This window comes from Mya arenaria, chromosome 10, assembly GCF_026914265.1.
Source record: "Mya arenaria isolate MELC-2E11 chromosome 10, ASM2691426v1".
Taxonomy (NCBI): Eukaryota; Metazoa; Mollusca; class Bivalvia; order Myida; family Myidae; genus Mya; species Mya arenaria.
This window is the reverse complement of record NC_069131.1, coordinates 24,818,266-24,839,719: the sequence shown is the minus strand read 5'-3', so window position 1 is coordinate 24,839,719 and position 21,454 is coordinate 24,818,266. Positions and strand designations below refer to the sequence as shown.

Below are 21,454 nucleotides of genomic sequence, written 5' to 3'. Positions count from 1 at the left end.
AAAAAAATAAAGCTGGGTGAAGTATTCAACACTCATTGAAAGCTTAAAGGTCAATAAAACGAAGGTCACAATATAAAATTTGCGAAACCTATAACGCCCCATTAATGCACTAGTCAATTGCAACCAAGCCCCCCCCCCCCCCCGGTCCGGGGGTATACCGGGGATAGCCGGGGAATTGGGCCGTGTTTTTACCTTTCAGGTTGCCCCGCAGTGTCGGGTGTATGCGGTGGTTTTGTCTTCGCGCAAAATATAGCGGGGAATGGCCTTACATAGGGTCCCTGGTGTGCGGGGGTATTTGGCAGGGATTTTAACATCAGTTCGTTCCTGCAGGGCGGGGATTTTACCCGGGGTTGGCTGGACCAAGTCAAAAGTCAAAGTCCCCGCTATTCCCCGGACCTTGGGGAGCCGTGGTTACAATTGACTGGTGCATTAAATAAGAATAATTCGACAATGAATATTGGTATTTGTATTTATGATGTATATGGCCCGTTTTTGGTCCTTATCAATTGTGGGTACAAAGATTGTCAAGTTCAAGGTCATACTCTTTTTGTGGAAAAGAAGAGAAATATATCCGCAAAAATTAAAGCATGGTTTGACGCAGGCACATGAAACTTTGTAGCACGGTTGCACCGTAACCAGAAGATGACTTTTATTGATTTTAGGGTGAGTAGGTCGGTGGTCCAGACAAAAGACATTATGTTTGTAGAAAAGATGTCCACTAAGAAACTAGAAAATAGGATGAAGTAGGATAATGAAACACTGATGATAGTTTACTTTGTGGGAACAAGGAGTTAGAAGGTCAAGTTCTACATACTATTGCTGTGAACCTTGTGCAAAAATTTACAAAAACTTATTAATTTTTGAAACAATGCTTTTTACTTCATATTACCAAAATGTTTTAATACACCATACTAATTAAATGTACTTGTATTGTTTTTCGGCGAGGCAGTATAAGATTGAGTTTGAATTCGAATTTAAACCAATCGATTAGTTAAAGGCGCAGTGTTTCAATACACAACAAAATCATGTTTTGATTGACTTTTATTTTAGTAGGAAAATGCCATTTAGTACACGCTAGACAAACACTTTCACGTGAACTGTATCTGAGTCCTTGTAAGCTATGTATTGATTAATACGTCTTTTGCTTTGCTCAGTATTTAAAAATGTCTTTATGAGTCACTAGTGTATTCAGGGGGAGGGTGGCGCACCCCCCCCCCCCAAAAAAAAAAAGCCGTTCAAATTTACTTTTGTACATCAACAATCGGAAACCCCCCGCTCAAAATGTATCATTTAGGAGTTGAATTATTAAATTTATTGAGGGAGTAACACAACTCCCGTATCTACATTTTAAGCAATACAAATTTTGATACAGAGGAAGGGGCGCATGTCAAAAGATTGCGACCCTAAGTTACGCCCCCTCTAACGTCAATTCCTGGAACCGCCCATGGGTAGGCTTGTTCCGAGGTGACTTACAGTTTTTATTTTGATATTTTTGAAAAGTTAATGGACATATTAGATTTAGACCATAACTTAAATTGTTATAGCCGCGGCAATTTGAACAATAAGTTTCTACATTTTGACTAGAGGTTCTCTTACAGGCTTTATCTTTGAAATGTTCATACATAAGTGCTTTTTCTGGTAATAAACTAGTTTGGGTTTTATATTGGTTTCACGAACTGTGTATTTTTGTAACAGTTTCAAAGACAAAGATGACCACTTTTATCATTTGTTTTACAAAATCCGAAACTGGTTTTCGAAACTATCGAAACCACATCCGGAGGCGGTTCGGGCGGTTCGTTCCATCCGAAAACTAGTTCACTATGATAAAAAAACCCATGGCGGACAGTGATCAAACTCGTGTGTTGAAATACCATAAAGTTAAAACGGGCAACTGACCATCTGGGGTAACATCGTTTTGACCCCCCCCCCTTCCCCAGATGTAATGGCTACATGCAGAAGCTCCACCATGTTGTAGATGCTGTACAAAAAAACAACACATGCATTTCATGCCAAACAGGTTTCCAAACCGCCGATAACAATGAACCCCAAACTGAAAATAGTTTGGTATCAACAAAACTCCCTTAATTTAAACATTATATGTTTTACAACGATTGTGAAGAAAGGTATGATAACTTATATTCCAAAAAGGATGAATAAATATCGAAAACAATGGTTCTTATGAATGATACCGAGTTTAATTTGATAAAAATGAACATAAAACACGGTATTTCTCCCTCATGAGACTAAAGTAGACAATAGTAAATCTTTTAGCATTTATCAATCATTTAATATTTGTGCGTTTTCAGCTATTAATATTTTCCATAAATGTATTATTTATTAAGTAGTTAAAGGTTTATCACTTAATAATTATGTTTGTTATTCATGTGTATGTATTGATTTTGAATAAGAGTGTCGCTCCCTTTGGCACGATGTTGCGCGAGAGTTGCGTTGATGAGGGAAACCGGAGAACCCAGAGAAAAGCCATTTGTCCGGTTTGGTTGTCACTTACCAAACTCACATGCGCCCATGCCGGGAATCGAACCCTTGGGCCGTATTTAGTAAGCAACTTAGATTAAACTTAAATTTAAGATTAGAAACTAAGTGTTTTGATTGGCCTGTAATTAGCTGAACAATAGGCTGAATGGAATCACTGAGCCCTGAACACCTTTGTGAGTGCACTTACCTCTGCGCTAACCGGACAACCGAAATATTCATCTATTAAGTGAATGCTATAGGACAAGCACGACCCATGTGTGTATGTTTCATATTGTATTTTATAGGCTTCGTTGTTTCTTATATACGGGATTATCAGTAAATTTCACTGTTCAAAATTTGATTTGCTAACCTAAATTCAAGACATATGGTCGATATAAATGGCATGTTAAAACTGTCGTGTTTTAAAATCATTCTCCGAAGTATTAAATGTTGGTTTTCGTTTCAAGTATTTTCTTTCTAAAAGCAAATTTATATATATAATATATGTCGAAGTAAACGCATAAGATGATGTATTTGTTTGATGGTAATGGTAGGAGAAACCCAATTTTCCTTCTCAAAATTGTATTATTACGATTTTGTTTGAACATTTTCAGCTGTTCCATTAAAAGTAAATGAGCTATAACACTCAGTAACCGGTCTTAATCTAGTTACATATTGTTTTCAAGGACAAGGCACACATGTATTGAAAAACAATTACTCCAGTTGTAAAGGGACTAGACACCAGATGGTCCCCAAATCAGCAAATACAGTATGTTCTAAAAACAAGACTAGAATTGTCAAAACGAGCTAGTATTAAACAATACATTAAACGATTAAAAGAATATGTTGTCGCTGTCTCAGCAAACTTGACCCGTTTAAAATAGTGCATACTAGTTTCCAAGTTTATATTTTGTATATTAAGCATGTGAAAGTCACGTGATTAGTGCAGATACTAATACCGATGTTACACTTCAATTTACTGGTATTTACATGGTAGACAAATCCGGCCAATTTCGAATTTGAATAATTCGCAAAAACTACAAAAGATACATGTATCATAAGCAATGTGATACATCAGTAAGTAAAATTCAATGCGATGTACCCAACGTGTTAATTTTATGTAAGTTTTTGATAAAAAAAATCTTGCAATCGATTCATCTAGTGTCCAGTCCCTTTAATGATTTTTCGGCGGAGTTGAGCCTTGGTGTTCGCATTCGGTCTTCTAAGTAGAATATTTAAGCCATTCACACCCTTGTATTTTGTTTGTTTGTTTGTGGCGGATCCGTGGTCTAGTGGTAACACACTTGACTATCAATCCAGGGATCACAGGTTCGTTTCCCCGTAGCATCACTAAAAACTACTAATCGTCTTCCGGGAGGGACGTTAAATGGGGTCCCGCGTGACAGTACTATACACTGGTTCACGTTAAAGAACCGGGGTAGCTCTAACCAGGGTTACATTCTGTCTGTGCACTATGCTCCAAAAACCTAATATGACTAACAATCTTAACGGAACACTCGCCGAATGGGCAAGGCCCGAGTACGAGTATAAATAAGCTTACTTACATACACATTTTGTTTATAAGGTCAGCAGTTTAAGCAATCGAGTTGCTGGTTACACAAAACGATGGTAAGAAGCGTGCCTGTTTGATGGGTGGGTTAACTAGTGGTTTCTTAAATACATATAAATTAATACTGTTTGTTAAAGCAATTTTTATTGAAATCATTATAGTTGTAGGACATGCCTGTTGACATATACAGAATTTAAGCCATTTTGTCTCTTATTGCTACGATATTTTACAGACTCTCCATTTATTTATCCACTAATGTATGGGACAATAATATAACAAAATTTATTACACTGGTGATTTACTATTTATAATATTCATTTTCAAACATTTGTAATATAAAAAATCAAATCTTTATATGTACCCATTTCACTCGTTTGCCTTTGTGACATTTATCATTTGATTTTACCTCATTTATCCATGTTTGAATTGGAATGAGTGAAATAAAGGAAACTTGACTTGACTTAAATACCTATTACTGATGCTCTTTTAGCAAGAAACCGGAGAAGATATCAGAGCAGCTTATGGAGAACTACCTGCGGGCGGAATTTAAGGCAATGGACAGAGACGAAGACAACAGACTCAGCAGACAAGAGGCTATTGAACTTCTCACCATGATTGGCTGCAACAAGGCCAAAAGGAAAATGCAAGTAAGATGTATTTTCTTTCGTCACGGAGCTTCTCACAATGATAGGTTGATGTAAGTTTATGAGGACACTGCAAGTACGATTTTTTGTTCGTCACGGATCAATCCTCCGTGATATATTGCAGTAAACCCAAGAAAACACTGCAAGTAAGACTTATTGTTTATTTGTCACGGATCTTCCCAACATTAAAGTTAGACCGCAGTAAAGCCAATAGGACACTGCAAGTAAGACTTATTGTTTGTTTGTTACGGATCTTCCCAACATGAAAGTTAGACCGCAGTAAAGCCAATAGGACACTGCAAGTAAGACTTATTGTTTGTTTGTCAAGGATCTTCCCAACATGAAAGTTAGACCGCAGTAAATCCAATAGGACACTGCAAGTAAGACTTATTGTTTGTTTGTCAAGGATCTTCCCAACATAAAAGTTAGACCGCAGTAAAGCCAATAGGACACTGCAAGTAAGACTTATTGTTTGTTTGTTACGGATCTTCCCAACATGAAAGTTAGACCGCAGTAAAGCCAATAGGACACTGCAAGTAAGACCTATTGTTTGTTTGTCACGGATCTTCCCAACATGAAAGTTAGACCGCAGTAAAGCCAATAGGACACTGCAAGTAAGACTTATTGTTTGTTTGTCACGGATCTTCCCAACATGAAAGTTAGACCGCAGAAAAGCCAATAGGACACTGCAAGTAAGACTTATTGTTTGTTTGTCACGGGTATTCCCAACATGAAAGTTAGACCGCAGTAAAGCCAATAGGACACTGCAAGTAAGACCTATTGTTTGTTTGTCACGGGTATTCCCAAACTGAACGTTAGACCGCAGTAAATCCAATAAAACACTGCAAGTAAGACCTATTGTTTGTTTGTCACGGGTATTCCCAAACTGAACGTTAGACCACAGTAAAGCCAATAGGACACTGCAAGTAAGACCTATTGTTTGTTTGTCACGGGTATTCCCAAACTGAACGTTAGACCGCAGTAAATCCAATAAAACACTGCAAGTAAGACCTATTGTTTGTTTGTCACGGATCTTCCCAATATGAAAGTTAGACCACAGTAAAGCCAATAGGACACTGCAAGTAAGACTTATTGTTTGTTTGTCACGGATCTTCCCAACATAAAAGTTAGACCGCAGTAAAGCCAATAGGACACTGCAAGTAAGACCTATTGTTTGTTTGTCACGGGTATTCCCAAACTGAACGTTAGACCGCAGTAAATCCAATAAAACACTGCAAGTAAGACCTATTGTTTATTTGTCACGGATCTTCCCAACATGAAAGTTAGACCGCAGTAAAGCCAATAGGACACTGCAAGTAAGACTTATTGTTTGTTTGTTACGGATCTTCCCAACATGAAAGTTAGACCGCAGCAAAGCCAATAGGACACTGCAAGTAAGACTTATTGTTTGTTTGTTACGGATCTTCCCAACATGAAAGTTAGACCGCAGTAAAGCCAATAGGACGCTGCAAGTAAGACTTATTGTTTGTTTGTCACGGGTATTCCCAACATAAAAGTTAGACCGCAGCAAAGCCAATAGGACACTGCAAGTAAGACTTATTGTTTGTTTGTTACGGATCTTCCCAACATGAAAGTTAGACCGCAGTAAAGCCAATAGGACACTGCAAGTAAGACTTATTGTTTGTTTGTTACGGATCTTCCCAACATGAAAGTTAGACCGCAGTAAAGCCAATAGGACGCTGCAGGTAAGACTTATTGTTTATTTGTCACGGATCTTCCCAACATGAAAGTTAGACCGCAGTAAAGCCAATAGGACACTGCAAGTAAGACTTATTGTTTGTTTGTCACGGATCTTCCCAACATGAAAGTTAGACCGCAGTAAAGCCAATAGGACGCTGCAGGTAAGACTTATTGTTTGTTTGTGACGGATCTTCCCAACATGAAAGTTAGACCGCAGTAAAGCCAATAGGACATTGCAAGTAAAACTTATTGTTTGTTTGTTACGGATCTTCCCAACATGAAAGTTAGACCGCAGTAAAGCCAATAAAACACTGCAAGTAAGACTTATTGTTTATTTGTCACGGATCTTCCCAACATGAAAGTTAGACCGCAGTAAAGCCAATAGGACGCTGCAAGTAAGACTTATTGTTTATTTGTCACGGATCTTCCCAACATGAAAGTTAGACCGCAGTAAAGCCAATAGGACGCTGCAGGTAAGACTTATTGTTTATTTGTCACGGATCTTCCCAACATGAAAGTTAGACCGCAGTAAAGCCAATAGGACACTGCAAGTAAGACTTATTGTTTGTTTGTCACGGATCTTCTCAACATGAAAGTTAGACCGCAGTAAAGCCAATAGGACACTGCAAGTAAGACTTATTGTTTGTTTGTCAAGGATCTTCCCAACATGAAAGTTAGACCGCAGTAACGCCAATAGGACACTGCAGGTAAAACTTATTGTTTGTTTGTCACGGATCTTCCCAACATGAAAGTTAGACCGCAGTAAAGCCAATAGGACGCTGCAGGTAAGACTTATTGTTTATTTGTCACGGATCTTCCCAACATGAAAGTTAGACCGCAGTAAAGCCAATAGGACACTGCAAGTAAGACTTATTGTTTGTTTGTCACGGATCTTCCCAACATGAAAGTTAGACCGTAGTAAAGCCAATAGGACACTGCAAGTAAGACTTATTGTTTATTTGTCACGGATCTTCCCAACATGAAAGTTAGACCGCAGTAAAGCCAATAGGACGCTGTAGGTAAGACTTATTGTTTGTTTGTCACGGATCTTCCAACATGAAAGTTAGACCGCAGTAAAGCCAATAGGACGCTGCAGGTAAGACTTATTGTTTGTTTGTCACGGATCTTCCCAACATGAAAGTTAGACCGCAGTAAAGCCAATAGGACGCTGCAAGTAAGACTTATTGTTTGTTTGTTACGGATCTTCCCAACATGAAAATTAAACCGCAGTAAAGCCAATAGGACGCTGCAGGTAAGACTTATTGTTTGTTTGTCACGGATCTTCCCAACATGAAAGTTAGACCGCAGTAAAGCCAATAGGACACTGCAAGTAAGACTTATTGTTTGTTTGTCACGGATCTTCCCAACATGAAAGTTAGACCGCAGTAAAGCCAATAGGACACTGCAAATAAGACTTATTGTTTGTTTGTCACGGATCTTCCCAACATGAAAGTTAGACCGCAGTAAAGCCAATAGGACGCTGCAGGTAAGACTTATTGTTTGTTTGTCACGGATCTTCCCAACATGAAAGTTAGACCGCAGTAAAGCCAATAGGACGCTGCAAGTAAGACTTATTGTTTGTTTGTCACGGATCTTACCAACATGAAAGTTAGACCGCAGTAAAGCCAATAGGACGCTGCAAGTAAGACTTATTGTTTGTTTGTCACGGATGTTCCCAACATGAAAGTTAGACCGCAGTAAAGCCAATAGGACGCTGCAAGTAAGACTTATTGTTTGTTTGTCAAGGATCTTCCCAACATGAAAGTTAGACCGCAGTAAAGCCAATAGGACGCTGCAGGTAAGACTTATTGCTTATTTGTCACGGATCTTCCCAACATGAAAGTTAGACCGCAGTAAAGCCAATAGGACACTGCAAGTAAGACTTATTGCTTGTTTGTCACGGATCTTCCCAACATGAAAGTTAGACGGCAGTAAAGCCAAAAGGACACTGCAAGTAAGACTTATTGTTTGTTTGTCAAGGATCTTCCCAACATGAAAGTTAGACCGCAGTAAAGCCAAAAGGACACTGCAAGTAAGACTTATTGTTTGTTTGTCACGGATGTTCCCAACATGAAAGTTAGACCGCAGTAAAGCCAATAGGACGCTGCAAGTAAGACTTATTGTTTGTTTGTCAAGGATCTTCCCAACATGAAAGTTAGACCGCAGTAAAGCCAATAGGACGCTGCAGGTAAGACTTATTGCTTATTTGTCACGGATCTTCCCAACATGAAAGTTAGACCGCAGTAAAGCCAATAGGACACTGCAAGTAAGACTTATTGCTTGTTTGTCACGGATCTTCCCAACATGAAAGTTAGACGGCAGTAAAGCCAAAAGGACACTGCAAGTAAGACTTATTGTTTGTTTGTCAAGGATCTTCCCAACATGAAAGTTAGACCGCAGTAAAGCCAAAAGGACACTGCAAGTAAGACTTATTGTTTGTTTGTCACGGATCTTCCCAACATGAAAGTTAGACCGCAGTAAAGCCAATAGGACGCTGCAAGTAAGACTTATTGTTTGTTTGTCACGGATCTTCCCAACATGAAAGTTAGACGGCAGTAAAGCCAAAAGGACACTGCAAGTAAGACTTATTGTTTGTTTGTCAAGGATCTTCCCAACCTGAAAGTTAGACCGCAGTAAAGCCAATAGGAGACTGCAAGTAAGACTTATTGTTTGTTTGTCAAGGATCTTCCCAACATGAAAGTTAGACCGCAGTAAAGCCAATAGGAGACTGCAAGTAAGACTTATTGTTTGTTTGTTACGGATCTTCCCAACATGAAAGTTAGACCGCAGTAAAGCCAATAGGACACTGCAAGTAAGACTTATTGTTTGTTTGTCAAGGATCTTCCCAACATGAAAGTTAGACCGCAGTAAAGCCAATAGGACGCTGCAGGTAAGACTTATTGTTTATTTGTCACGGATCTTCCCAACATGAAAGTTAGACCGCAGTAAAGCCAATAGGACACTGCAAGTAAGACTTATTGTTTGTTTGTCAAGGATCTTCCCAACATGAAAGTTAGACCGCAGTAAAGCCAATAGGACACTGCAAGTAAGACTTATTGTTTGTTTGTCAAGGATCTTCCCAACATGAAAGTTAGACCGCAGTAAAGCCAAAACGACACTACAGGTAATACTTTTTGTTTGTTTGTCAAGGATCTTCCCAACATGAAAGTTAGACCGCAGTAAAGCCAATAGGACGCTGCAGGTAAGACTTATTGTTTATTTGTCACGGATCTTCCCAACATGAAAGTTAGACCGCAGTAAAGCCAATAGGACACTGCAAGTAAGACTTATTGTTTGTTTGTCAAGGATCTTCCCAACACGAAAGTTAGACCGCAGTAAAGCCAATAGGACACTGCAAGTAAGACTTATTGTTTGTTTGTCAAGGATCTTCCCAACATGAAAGTTAGACCGCAGTAAAGCCAAAACGACACTACAGGTAATACTTTTTGTTTGTTTGTCAAGGATCTTCCCAACATGAAAGTTGGACCGCAGTAAAGCCAATAGGACACTGCAAGTAAGACTTATTGTTTGTTTGTCAAGGATCTTCCCAACATGAAAGTTAGACCGCAGTAAAGCCAATACGACACTACAGGCAAGACTTTTTGTTTGTTTGTCAAGGATCTTCCCAACATGAAAGTTAGACCGCAGTAAAGCCAATAGGACACTGCAAGTAAGACTTATTGTTTGTTTGTCACGGATCTTCCCAACATGAAAGTTAGACCGCAGTAAATCCAATAGGACACTGCAAGTAAGACTTATTGTTTGTTTGTCCGTTTGTTCTTTTCCTTTTTAAACATTATGTTACTAATATGATCGTAATAGGTTATGTGAGGAATACTCATAGTGTATGAACGTCATGTGTATCTCTTGCTGCTTAGGTGGACACTACCAAGTCAGAGTTATTTCATTGCGAGATAGTGAAAGCATTACCTTGTTGCTATATCTTCTCTTCATTCACATAAATAATTGCTTTACACTTTTCTTTGATCTCTTTAAGGTAATACACTTCGTTAGGTTACGAAGATGTGTTAATGCATTTAAGATATTAAAGGGATTGTACACCAGATTGGCACCAAAAAAAGTTTTTTTTCTGTAACGAATCTCAGGACAATTATTTCATAAAATGTTATACTCTTTGTTATCATAATTGTAAAAAAACCATACCAAAGTGTAAGAAAAAAATCGAGCCGGAGACGGGGTTCGAACCGGTGTCGCCAAAATTGGAGTCCAGTGCTGTATCCCCTGTGCTACGAAGACTTACTTTAAACAGTTGGAATATTTAAGCTATATACCTAACATAATCATATCACGTGATAACATCGACTAGCCAATCACGCATAAGGAATGAATTCTACTAGGTAGACATATCTAGTAATATTTTTAATGGAAAAAAATACGAAAAAACTGCGAAAAATAAATTAATTGTAAACTATGTGGTACTTCAGTTAGTAAGTTTCAATGCATTATACACATCGATCCCAAATTTATGTCAGTTTTTTACAATTTTCTTTTTTCTCGCTGTTTTATCATACGGAGTACATCCCCTTTAACATCGAGATTATTTCCGTGTTTAATTAATATTGATTAATTATTATATTATTTGTGCATAATCTACATTTTGAAATACCACCATAATGACGCTACTTTTATGATATGATTTATTAAAATGATGTTATAATTTTGCAATAAAAATTGACTTTGATTATATTGCAATTTTTTTAATTTGTTTTTTAAATAGCATGGTGCCTATATAAACACACTCTTGGTGAAAACCTTAATATATATATGTATATATATATATATATATATATATATATATATATATATATATATATATATATATATATATATATATATATATATTCTAACTTTAAAATGAAACTAAACCAATGGCAACAATTAGCATAAATGATCGATGGCCTACCTTCAAGTTTCTCTACTCCTCTGTGTCTTTTGCCTTATTCAATTTCTCTGCTTCAGGAATGGGACTACCGAAAAGCCGATATTGTTCTTTTGGAGGATTATATCGAGAATTTCAAAGATGACAAGTACTTACAGAAAAGGTAAGACAATCGGAACTAATACTGTTGCATGATTAAAGGTGTAGCCACCAGATGGTCTAGAATTGCCAATGCGAGCTAGTAGGAGGCCGATGTTACATAACTTTACATGAAGTAATAAACACAACAATCATGTTGTTGCCTATCCTTTTACCCCCGTTTAAAAAAGAGCATAATGGTTTCTCAGTTTAAATCATTTCTGTTTATGAGTACAGATAAATACCAACGCTAGTTTTAAACTTACTGGAATTTACGTGGTAGACAGCCCTAGTAAATTTCGAATTAGAAAATGAGCAACAAATGCGAAAGATGCATGTGTCGTTAGGGATGTGATACATTAGTAAGTAAGAATCATTACACTGTGCACATCGATGTCAATTTAATATAATTCTTTTACAATTTTCTTTTTTTCTTGTAATTGTACCATCTGGTGTCTAGTCCCTTTAATGTATACGTAATTATACATGCAGCTTTGCTCGCTGTACTTTGCATTTCATTTTGGAGCCAGATTACAATAGACATTTCAATGTAAATAATCGTCAACCATTTAAAGTGACACTCTTATTCAAAATCAGTACACACACATTTAAAACAAACATCCATTTTGACTGATACAACTTTAACTACTTACTAAATAATGCATTTATGAAAAGTATTAATTTCTGAAAACAAAATTGTAACCGTGTATTTAACAACAGAAAGCGCAAAAATATTAAATGATTGGTGAACGCTTAAAGATTTACTGTGGTCTACTGTAGTCTCATAAGGTAGAAATACCGTGTTTTAGGCACAATTTGTTCAAATAAAACTGGGTATCCTTCATAAGAACCATTGTTTTCGACATGTATTCCTCCTTTTTGGAATATTAAAACAATATTATTAATTGTGGTAAATCTTTTCTGGGAGTAAGAGTGCATCTTTAATGTTTATTGTGGTATCCAGGACCATGAAGTACCGGCAACTCTTTCGTTTGTTTGACAAGAACGCTGACGGGCGGGCCAGCAAACAGGAAATAATCAATGGACTTGAATCGGTGAGTATAAAAGTTTATTCAAGATAAAATTGTCTTAAGGTATATTTTGGGGAATTTCCAATATAAAACGTGACTTGGCCTTTATAAAATTACTAGAGCCATCCTTAGTTATTCCGTAAAGGCCTGATCATATCGAGCCCATGACGCATCTGTACAACGACAAGACATAAGAATGCTCATTATTTCCATTATCTAAACATTATACCCACAAGGTACATAGTCATAAAATATAAATACATATATATAACGTGAGTTTAACATGTCACATAATACAGATTTAACACATGAACTTTCAATAAATACATATGAACAATTTGCCAAACGTGAACGATGCTTATAGGTGTGGATCACTACTAAGTCATGTGATCACACGATCAACTATTGTCTGTTATCAACTGTAATATTATCCTACAGTGTGGAACATTATCAAAACATGTGTTGACAATTTTGATACTGAAAGTTTTGTTAGTGATTCAGCACAAGCCTTAACACCCTTGGTGATAGATAATCTTCCCAAGTGTCCTTTTTTGGTTCCATAGAAGTTAATGTTTGATGTACATGCTTCTGATTAATTTTGCTAAAACTAAACGTACACAGTTTTGAATCATTGATAGCTGCAATATTTCGATATTTCAACAGCTTTTAATACCTATATTAAAAATCGTTCAATATATTATAGACAGAAATCTGATCAGAAGCGAGAGTATCACTCTCATCCAAAATAATATTAACATCAGAATTTAGTGCAGCGGCGCGGAACAAGAAAGGCTTAATTGTTGGTCATTTTTGGTCATTTTTTTTAGATTATGGACCCTCGCATCTTTGTTTGAAAATATATCCATAAACTCCCTTTTATTTTTCAACTTAGTTTTTTTTTGTCTTGTGTAAGCATTCCAGCTTAAAGCTGCACTCTCACAGATTTATCATTTTGACAACTTTGTTATTTTTTTGTCTTTCAAGGTGCCAATTTATGCAAAAATGCATGGTCACCAGTGATATAAGGCTGCTGACAAAAATCTGATCGCAGATTTTTATTTCTAAGTTCAAAAATTGATGTTTAATCCATTTTTTCTTAAACCGTTAGTAACGCTTTTAGCCATAAAACATTAATTTTCGAATGGAAATATGAAAATAAGCGATCTGATCTTTTGTCAGCAGTCTTAAATCACTTGTTTGCAGATATAAGCGCAAAAATTGGCTCATTCCAAAAAATAAAATAAAAAAGTTGTCAAAACGGTAAATCTGTTAGAGTGCAGCTTTGAATCAGGTTTATTTTTTAAATAAATGCATTCCTTAGAAATATCTTATTGTAAATAGCCTTTTTTATTTTTTTAAATATCCACAGCTCATTGTCATAGAATATTTTTGTTCTTTTTAGATCTGCATAGAGGTAATGTTATTGTCGTTTGGCATGTGTATTTTAAATTGTATTGTTATGTGTTTGTCACATGACGCATCGACAGTAGTTTGCTTGGAATGAGCTCCTGCTTTAGTGTCATATGAACTGTAAACAATTTGTGTCATGGATTGACATTCATTGTTACTCTTATGCGGTTGGGAATTGCAATTTAACAGAGAAAATGTTAATTTTAAGCTCCATTTCTCCGCCAGAATGACACATTCACTCGTTTCTGAAATCCTTACCTAAAAAATCGATACCTTAACAATTTAGGCCTAAACATACATTTAGTTCGCGTTACCCGACCCTACCTACTAAATAGGCGCCGACCCTAACGTTTATATAGACAGTTGATAAATAAGTGTTTGTTTTAATATGAAACCTTTAAAGATTTATACAGAAGATTACTTTAACACCATTCTTCAATGATGACAGTATCGTGATTATATAAAAATAACCTACCTACCCTACATGTTTATGAAAGGGACGTAACCCAAACCAAACCATTTTTTTGGCCTTATCATTGATTTTCTACCATCTCCTTCGCAGCAACACCGTTCTTAATTAAAGTAAAAAACGCTTTGACTCTACGGTGGACTCGTGTCAAGTGAACCCGTTCCAAGGCGGTACTCTACGGTGCCATAATTGTGACATGCGTGTGTTTTTTTTTATATATCTCGTGTGCACGAAATACTAAGTCTTGAGCACGACATACTAAGCCGTGCGCACGAGATACTATGTCTGTATGTCGTTTGCACGAGATAATAAAGTCGTGCGCACGACATAATTAGCCAATCAGAATACACTTTAACAGTTATGTTTGTAAGGTGTATTCTGATTTGCTAATTATGTCGTGCGCAGAACTTAGTAACTCGTGTGCATGGCATAGTAACTCGTGCGCGCGACATAGTATCTCGTGCGCACGACTTAATTATCTCGTGCGCGCGACATAGAATCTCGAATGCACAACGTAGTTCGTGCGCAATACTTTATCATCTCGTGCGCACGACATAGTATCTCATGCACATGACTTAGTATCTCGTGCGCACGAGATAAATGAAAACATGCACATGTCACCTCTGTGACACCGTAGTACTCCCATCAATTGTCGGTAAACTAATTTGATGCCTGTGTGGTTTGCTTGTGGTCAGTTGTTTGTGGTATGTATACATTTACCCATATAGTTTTTATTCATCCTATGTATTAACTTCAATTTTAAACCATTATTTATTTATTTATTTATTTATTTATTTATTTATTTATTAATTAATTAATTAATTAATTCATTCATTCATTCATTCATTTATTCATTCATTCATTTATTTATTTATTTATTTATATATATATATATATATGTTTTTTTTTATTTATTTCACTTTATGACATTTCCTTCTTTTCTGAATCTTCAACAGTTATTTTAGTAATTTATTAATTTGAATCGTTATACATGTAATGTCATATAAATGTAATTACATTGTCTCCCCCTAGATTTTTAATATTATGAGTTAATAACATAAAATATAATATACCGATAATAATAAACGATACTCTACATCTATACTCATTTGCTGCGATGAATATTGCTAATGCATTAAAGGTTGTTGTTGCTGTTGTTGTTGTTGTTTTCCTTGGTTATTGTCGTTTGGTTATTGCCTTAGGCCTCTGAACAGTTTTTATAATTGATAAACTACAGTCGAACCTCGTTGACTCACACTCGCTTGGCTCGATTTCATCGTTGGCTCGAACTGGATGTTAAGGACCGATTTGTTTGGTACACTTCAGTGAATATTCCTGCGTTTTTTTGGTTAAATTTGCTAAAAAAGAGTTTTCTACATTTTCCACAAATACTAATATAGGTATGCAAGAACGAATAACAATCATGTGTTACCGGTCCGAATAAAAAAATCCAACCCTCGGGTACGCTGCCTAGCAAGTCTCGTAATCGGCTTACGCACGTGTCGGGTCGGATTTTTCTATCCGGACAGGAAACACATGATATTCATTATTATTCATCTATGTTATTTTTATGTTATTTCTTGGCAGCAACTTGACATAGAAGTCGACGACAGCACGCTTAAAACAATCGAACAGATGGGTGCAGACAAAGATGGCAAGATAACGTATGAAGAGTTTCTTACGAAACAGTTCCAGATCCTTATGGAGAAGGACAAACCGGCGGTCGACAAGGGCGAAACATCGCCACATTTGACGGACGATGAGGCGAACAACGGGATGTAGTGTTGATTGTTGTTGTTTTTTACTCGATTTATGAGCATTCCAAATATTTTCATTCGTCTGAATGAATATATTTAAAAACGAAACATTCGAAGCAGGTGTACGTTGTGATGACATTCCTAGACATTCCTCAACAGTTGTATATCACTTTTCTATATTAACCCACGTTTTTCATTTTCACATTTTTATTCCATCATACGAAAATATACTACACTACCAACCACGCGTTTTTGCAGCCGTGGAAGAGATTGCGCCATCGCTGAAAATCGCGGCGATATATTTCGCGGTCGCCAACCCGATGGTACGCGTTATCACCGCGTTCATCTGCTGCTTCCGCGAACGACTTTCGAAAACATGCACGCGGTGGCTTACCGCGATGTGCAGGTATTTTTATAGGTAAAGGTGGTACAATTAGAAGATAGAACATGTAAACTAAACCGTGCTCGCAAAATGTAATTCATTAGATTGCGAGGGTAAACAATCTCTTATATTAATACTAAAAACACAACCAAAACACAACGCATCGAAAAACGTGCGCAGTTTTATTCAATTTAGTATATTGACAATCACACAAGGTGACAATAGCGTCTAAATAGTTTCACAGTTGCAAAGCATACTTTTCAGGGATCAAACTACGTTTTGAGTACGAACCAAGATTTGTAAACTACGGGTCAAGTTGGTATGAGTTTAATAAACTTGACTATAATTATATTTATAGGACGGGAACAAAGAATATAAACTTCAGAAAATTGACAGTTATCTTAATCAATCTTCATTAATTAACACTACGCAATGCCGTGTTTTGCGGTGACTCGACGCGGTGGAACGCGGGGAAATTATAGAAATGAACGCGGTGGGCGTTATGCTTCAATCGCGGCGTATAGTGAAAATAAGGTTAAAACGATAACGTCCGCAGTGGAAAAATCGCGACGAAGTGCAAAATGAGCAAAAAAGCATGGTTGGTAGTGTTATGTGTATCACTTCTGAGAAATATGTAGGTGTTCTTGGACACTGGCACCGGAATTTCAAACTCAGTCTTTTTTTTGAAATAAAAAAAACCTTATAATTCGAAACTAAGAATTAAATACTGTACAAAATGCATATTTATAAAAATAATATTTTCTTCACATTTTTGTTATTATAATGTTTAGTTGGGAATAATAAGATTTGTTTTTGGATTAAAAAAAAAAAATGAATGAATTTGAAAATCCGATGCCAGTGGTCTTGGATTATTGATAGTCAAAAAGACACGAGTTTTTAAATATACTTTGAAGCTGACATTTTTTTTCTATAAAATATGTGAAAATATAGTCCACATTTGACATTGATTTGTTGTTTGACTCCCATCGGTTACTTTAAACATTTTTTTCATACATGTAAAATTTCCGTCTAAATTGTTGCATGAAATAAACATAAAATATGGAAACCGGAAAAATATCCGTATTACAACACTGTTTTCTGAATCTGTATCACACAGTTGCCTAGTGCGCATGCGCAAATCAACTTTCACAATACGACGCAAAAGAAATAGGACAGTTGTTGAATATTTTTAATGCTTTTGTAAAGACAATTATTTTACATTTTATTTAAAAAAAGTGATTTTAGGGTATGACATAAAGCAATACTTACGCTATTCTGTTGATGTGTGGATTTTTCTCGCTTCTTGCGTAAATATAATTCGCAATCGACTATCAATCTCGTGGGCTTTGGTTTGAACGAAAATCTTTACAATCAATCGACGAACATTATACTCCATTTGTATTCTTTTGTATTTATTTATATAAATTCATATTATATTCACTCTTTATACCTGTATATTGTTGTATTTTTATCTGCAGGCGAGGCGTAAGAAAATTATATACATTAATTATTCGGCCGATTGTCCAGAACTTTGTTACAGTTAACAACGTTGTTAACTTGGTATTTGTTAATTTTCAAAGCGTTACTGCTCTCGAAGTTGAATGAATACACTTGTGATCTGCTGCATTGCAGATGTGCTTGTTAATATCCAAATATGAGACCCATCATTAACAAGTTCATGTTTAAAAGTTAACAACGATGTCGTAAATCACGTTGTTAACTTTAACAAAATTCTGAAAAATCGGCTCCTTGTGTTGTTTTTTGTGAAGTGCCTTGAAGTTACTTGAATTACATGTTCTCTTTTTCAATTTACTGATAACATGAGTAATTTGCATCAAATGTATGGTTATGATAAAATGTAGTAAAATTATGTATTTGGCAAAGCCTGTGCCCAGAGTTTGTAAAGAGTAAAATGATATTGAAGTTATTCAGCATGAGAGATTAAGATATATTTGTTGTATAGGCATTTATCTTTGTTCATTTAAATAAAGGTTCTCTCCTTGTTTACATCGTTCTTTTTGGTCTACCATTCATACCGCTGCGCCCGGCTGCCGACTGAATCATCAAGAAGACCAAAAATAAACACGGAAAAGTTATATTACTCTCAATAATTATAGTAATTTCGTGGTATACGTTTGGCAAAAATCATGAATCTTGAAAATGTCTTTGTTCCAGTATTTAAGTGTCTAGCACATGGTAAGAACACCTGCAGTATTTACGATTACGATGTGCGATTACGTCATAATAATTGGAAAACAATATTAAATAAACAATAACGTATCGTATTGACTTTTATTAAGTTCGAGTAGGTTTTTCCCGACATATAAAACATAAATAATAGTCAATTATACATTATCAGTATCAATCCGACTTGTAAACATTTACACGTTTAGCGAATTAATAGTCGGAATAAATGTCGCTTGGTCTTCGGGTTCTTGTGAATGTTTTAAAACAGAGTCAGGCCAAATAGGCAAAATCAGACAACAAAGCATTGCTTTACTGGGTGAGCAAATAAATCGGAACACGGCACTATTTTTGAAATATTTTTAGTTAGACGTGCACCACAACTACAAAATCTTCCATCAGCATACTAGGATTCAAACCAATTGGTTGATATAAATGGTATTTATCAAGATACTACCAATCGGCATGAAAAGTACTTTATTAACCGCACAGTCAAGGACTGCCATTTTTGCCCTCGGAGTACCTAAATATGGAACCGTTTTAAAATATATTTTTTATGTATCCTTTTATGTTTCTCGCTGTACGGAGGTTGTTCTCGCTGTACGGGGGTTGTTCTCGCTATACGAAGGTTGTTCTCGCTATACGGAGGTTGTTCTCGCTATACGGAGGTTGTTCTCGCTGTACGGAGGTTGTTCTCGCTATACGGAAGTTGTTCTCGCTGTAAGGAGGTTGTTCTCGCTATACGCAGGTTGTTCTCGCTGTACGGGGGTTGTTCTCGCTATACGGAGGTTGTTCTCGCTGTACGGAGGTTGTTCTCGCTATATACGGAGGTTGTTCTCCTGTACGGAGGTAGTTCTCGCTGTACGGAGGTTGTTCTCGCTGTACGGGGGTTGTTCTCGCTATACGGGGGTTGTTCTCGCTATACGGAGGTTGTTCTCGCTATACGGAGGTTGTTCTCGCTATACGGAGGTTGTTCTCGCTATACGGAGGTTGTTCTCGCTATACGGAGGTTGTTCTCGCTGTACGGGGGTTGTTCTCGCTATACGGAGGTTGTTCTCGCTATACGGAGGTTGTTCTCGCTATACGGAGGTTGTTCTCGCTATACGCAGGTTGTTCTCGCTGTACGGAGGTTGTTCTCGCTGTACGGAGGTTGTTCTCGCTGTACGGAGGTTGTTCTCGCTATACGGAGGTTGTTCTCGCTGTACGGAGGTTGTTCTCGCTGTACGGGGGTTGTTCTCGCTGTACAGGGGTTGTTCTCGCTATACGGAGGTTGTTCTCGCTATACGGAGGTTGTTCTCGCTATACGGAGGTTGTTCTCGCTATACGGAGGTTGTTCTCGCTATACGGAGGTTGTTCTCGCTATGTTCTCGCTATACGGAGGTTGTTCTCGCTATACGGAGGTTGTTCTCGCTATACGGAGGTTGTTCTCGCTATACGGAGGTTGTTCTCGCTATACGGAGGTTGTTCTCGATGTACGGAGGTTGTTATACGGAGGTTGTTCTCGCTATACGGAGGTTGTTCTCGCTATACGGGGGTTGTTCTCGCTATACGGGGGTTGTTCTCGCTATGTTCTCGCTATACGGAGGTTGTTCTTGCTATACGGGGGTTGTTCTCGCTATACGGAGGTTGTTCTCGCTGTACGGGGGTTGTTCTTGCTATACGGAGGTTGTTCTCGCTATACGGAGGTTGTTCTCGCTGTACGGGGGTTGTTCTTGCTATACGGGGGTTGTTCTCGCTATATGGAGGTTGTTCTCGCTATACGGAGGTTGTTCTCGCTGTACGGGGGTTGTTCTCGCTATACGGAGGTTGTTCTTGCTATACGGAGGTTGTTCTCGCTATATGGAGGTTGTTTTAACGAGTCACAAGCAGCTGGAACAAAATAAACAGAACAGAACAGTTATTTTATTAAGACTTGTACAAAGAACAGCATCTTCTCAACTACAAATGAATAATAAATAAACAAACACATGACATGGCATAGGTTATACATTATATGAAATAGAATCATAAATAAAAAAATATAAAATGAATAAAACTGAGCACGATTTTGCTCTCCACCCGAATTGCACATCAATAAAGTCAAATTACTTTCTTGGTGTTTGACTTTCGTGACTTACTTCAGGGTTCCTTATCTTTTTTGAAGACCCAAAACTTGTCAATATAATATTATTAATTATTGTTCGGCTATAGGTTGCCAATATACTGTTCATATCTTCAACATTGTTTATACGTCCTTTTACCAATGCCAAAATGCCAGATTCTCAGTAACAAATGCCCTCAATCCTAAATGTCTGATATGTGTGCCTGATCATACTACTGGAAAAGACTGACAAAATTAAGCGTTCTCGACTACGATGTTTGTTTTAAATAGTGCCATAATTTAAAAAATATCTCCATAAACATAAAAACGTAGGTTTAATCCTTCCAATTTCTTAAGATAACTCAGCCGCTCTAAACACGGGTGTCAATTGCTGACTTTTACTGTTTTAGAAGAAGCTGTGTAGAAAAAACGAGCAAAAGGCATTTCCAAGCTAGAGATGAAGAGCGGAAATAATGGTAAAATGAAAGTTAAAGTCTTTCTATATATAGAAATATTTGAGAAATCGAGGAATGCAGTGCCATATGAATATGTTTAATATTCACACCTACTTAAATTATTTTGTAAAATACTGTTTATGGAAAAGTCAGATTGATTCAACCATGAATCCCATGCATTTTTACGAACGAAAGTAGAACATAAAAGGCATACACATAATACATGTATAACAGTAAGTGATTTGTTTTAAGTCTGTC

The 21,454-nt window shown here is 36.9% G+C and overlaps 1 protein-coding gene across 1 annotated transcript in view; it reads left to right on the top strand.

The window, feature by feature from the left end:
• LOC128206244 (uncharacterized) overlaps positions 1–18,480 on the top strand; it is a 31,988-nt gene extending 13,508 nt beyond the window's left edge. The window contains exons 2-6 of the mRNA XM_052908590.1: positions 4,536–4,692; positions 11,371–11,453; positions 12,393–12,483; positions 13,862–13,873; positions 15,926–18,480. Coding sequence (XP_052764550.1) covers positions 4,536–4,692; positions 11,371–11,453; positions 12,393–12,483; positions 13,862–13,873; positions 15,926–16,120 — 538 coding nt within the window. The 3' untranslated portion in view covers positions 16,121–18,480. The remainder of the gene's footprint in view (positions 1–4,535; positions 4,693–11,370; positions 11,454–12,392; positions 12,484–13,861; positions 13,874–15,925) is intronic.
• The last annotated feature ends 2,974 nt before the right edge of the window (positions 18,481–21,454 follow it).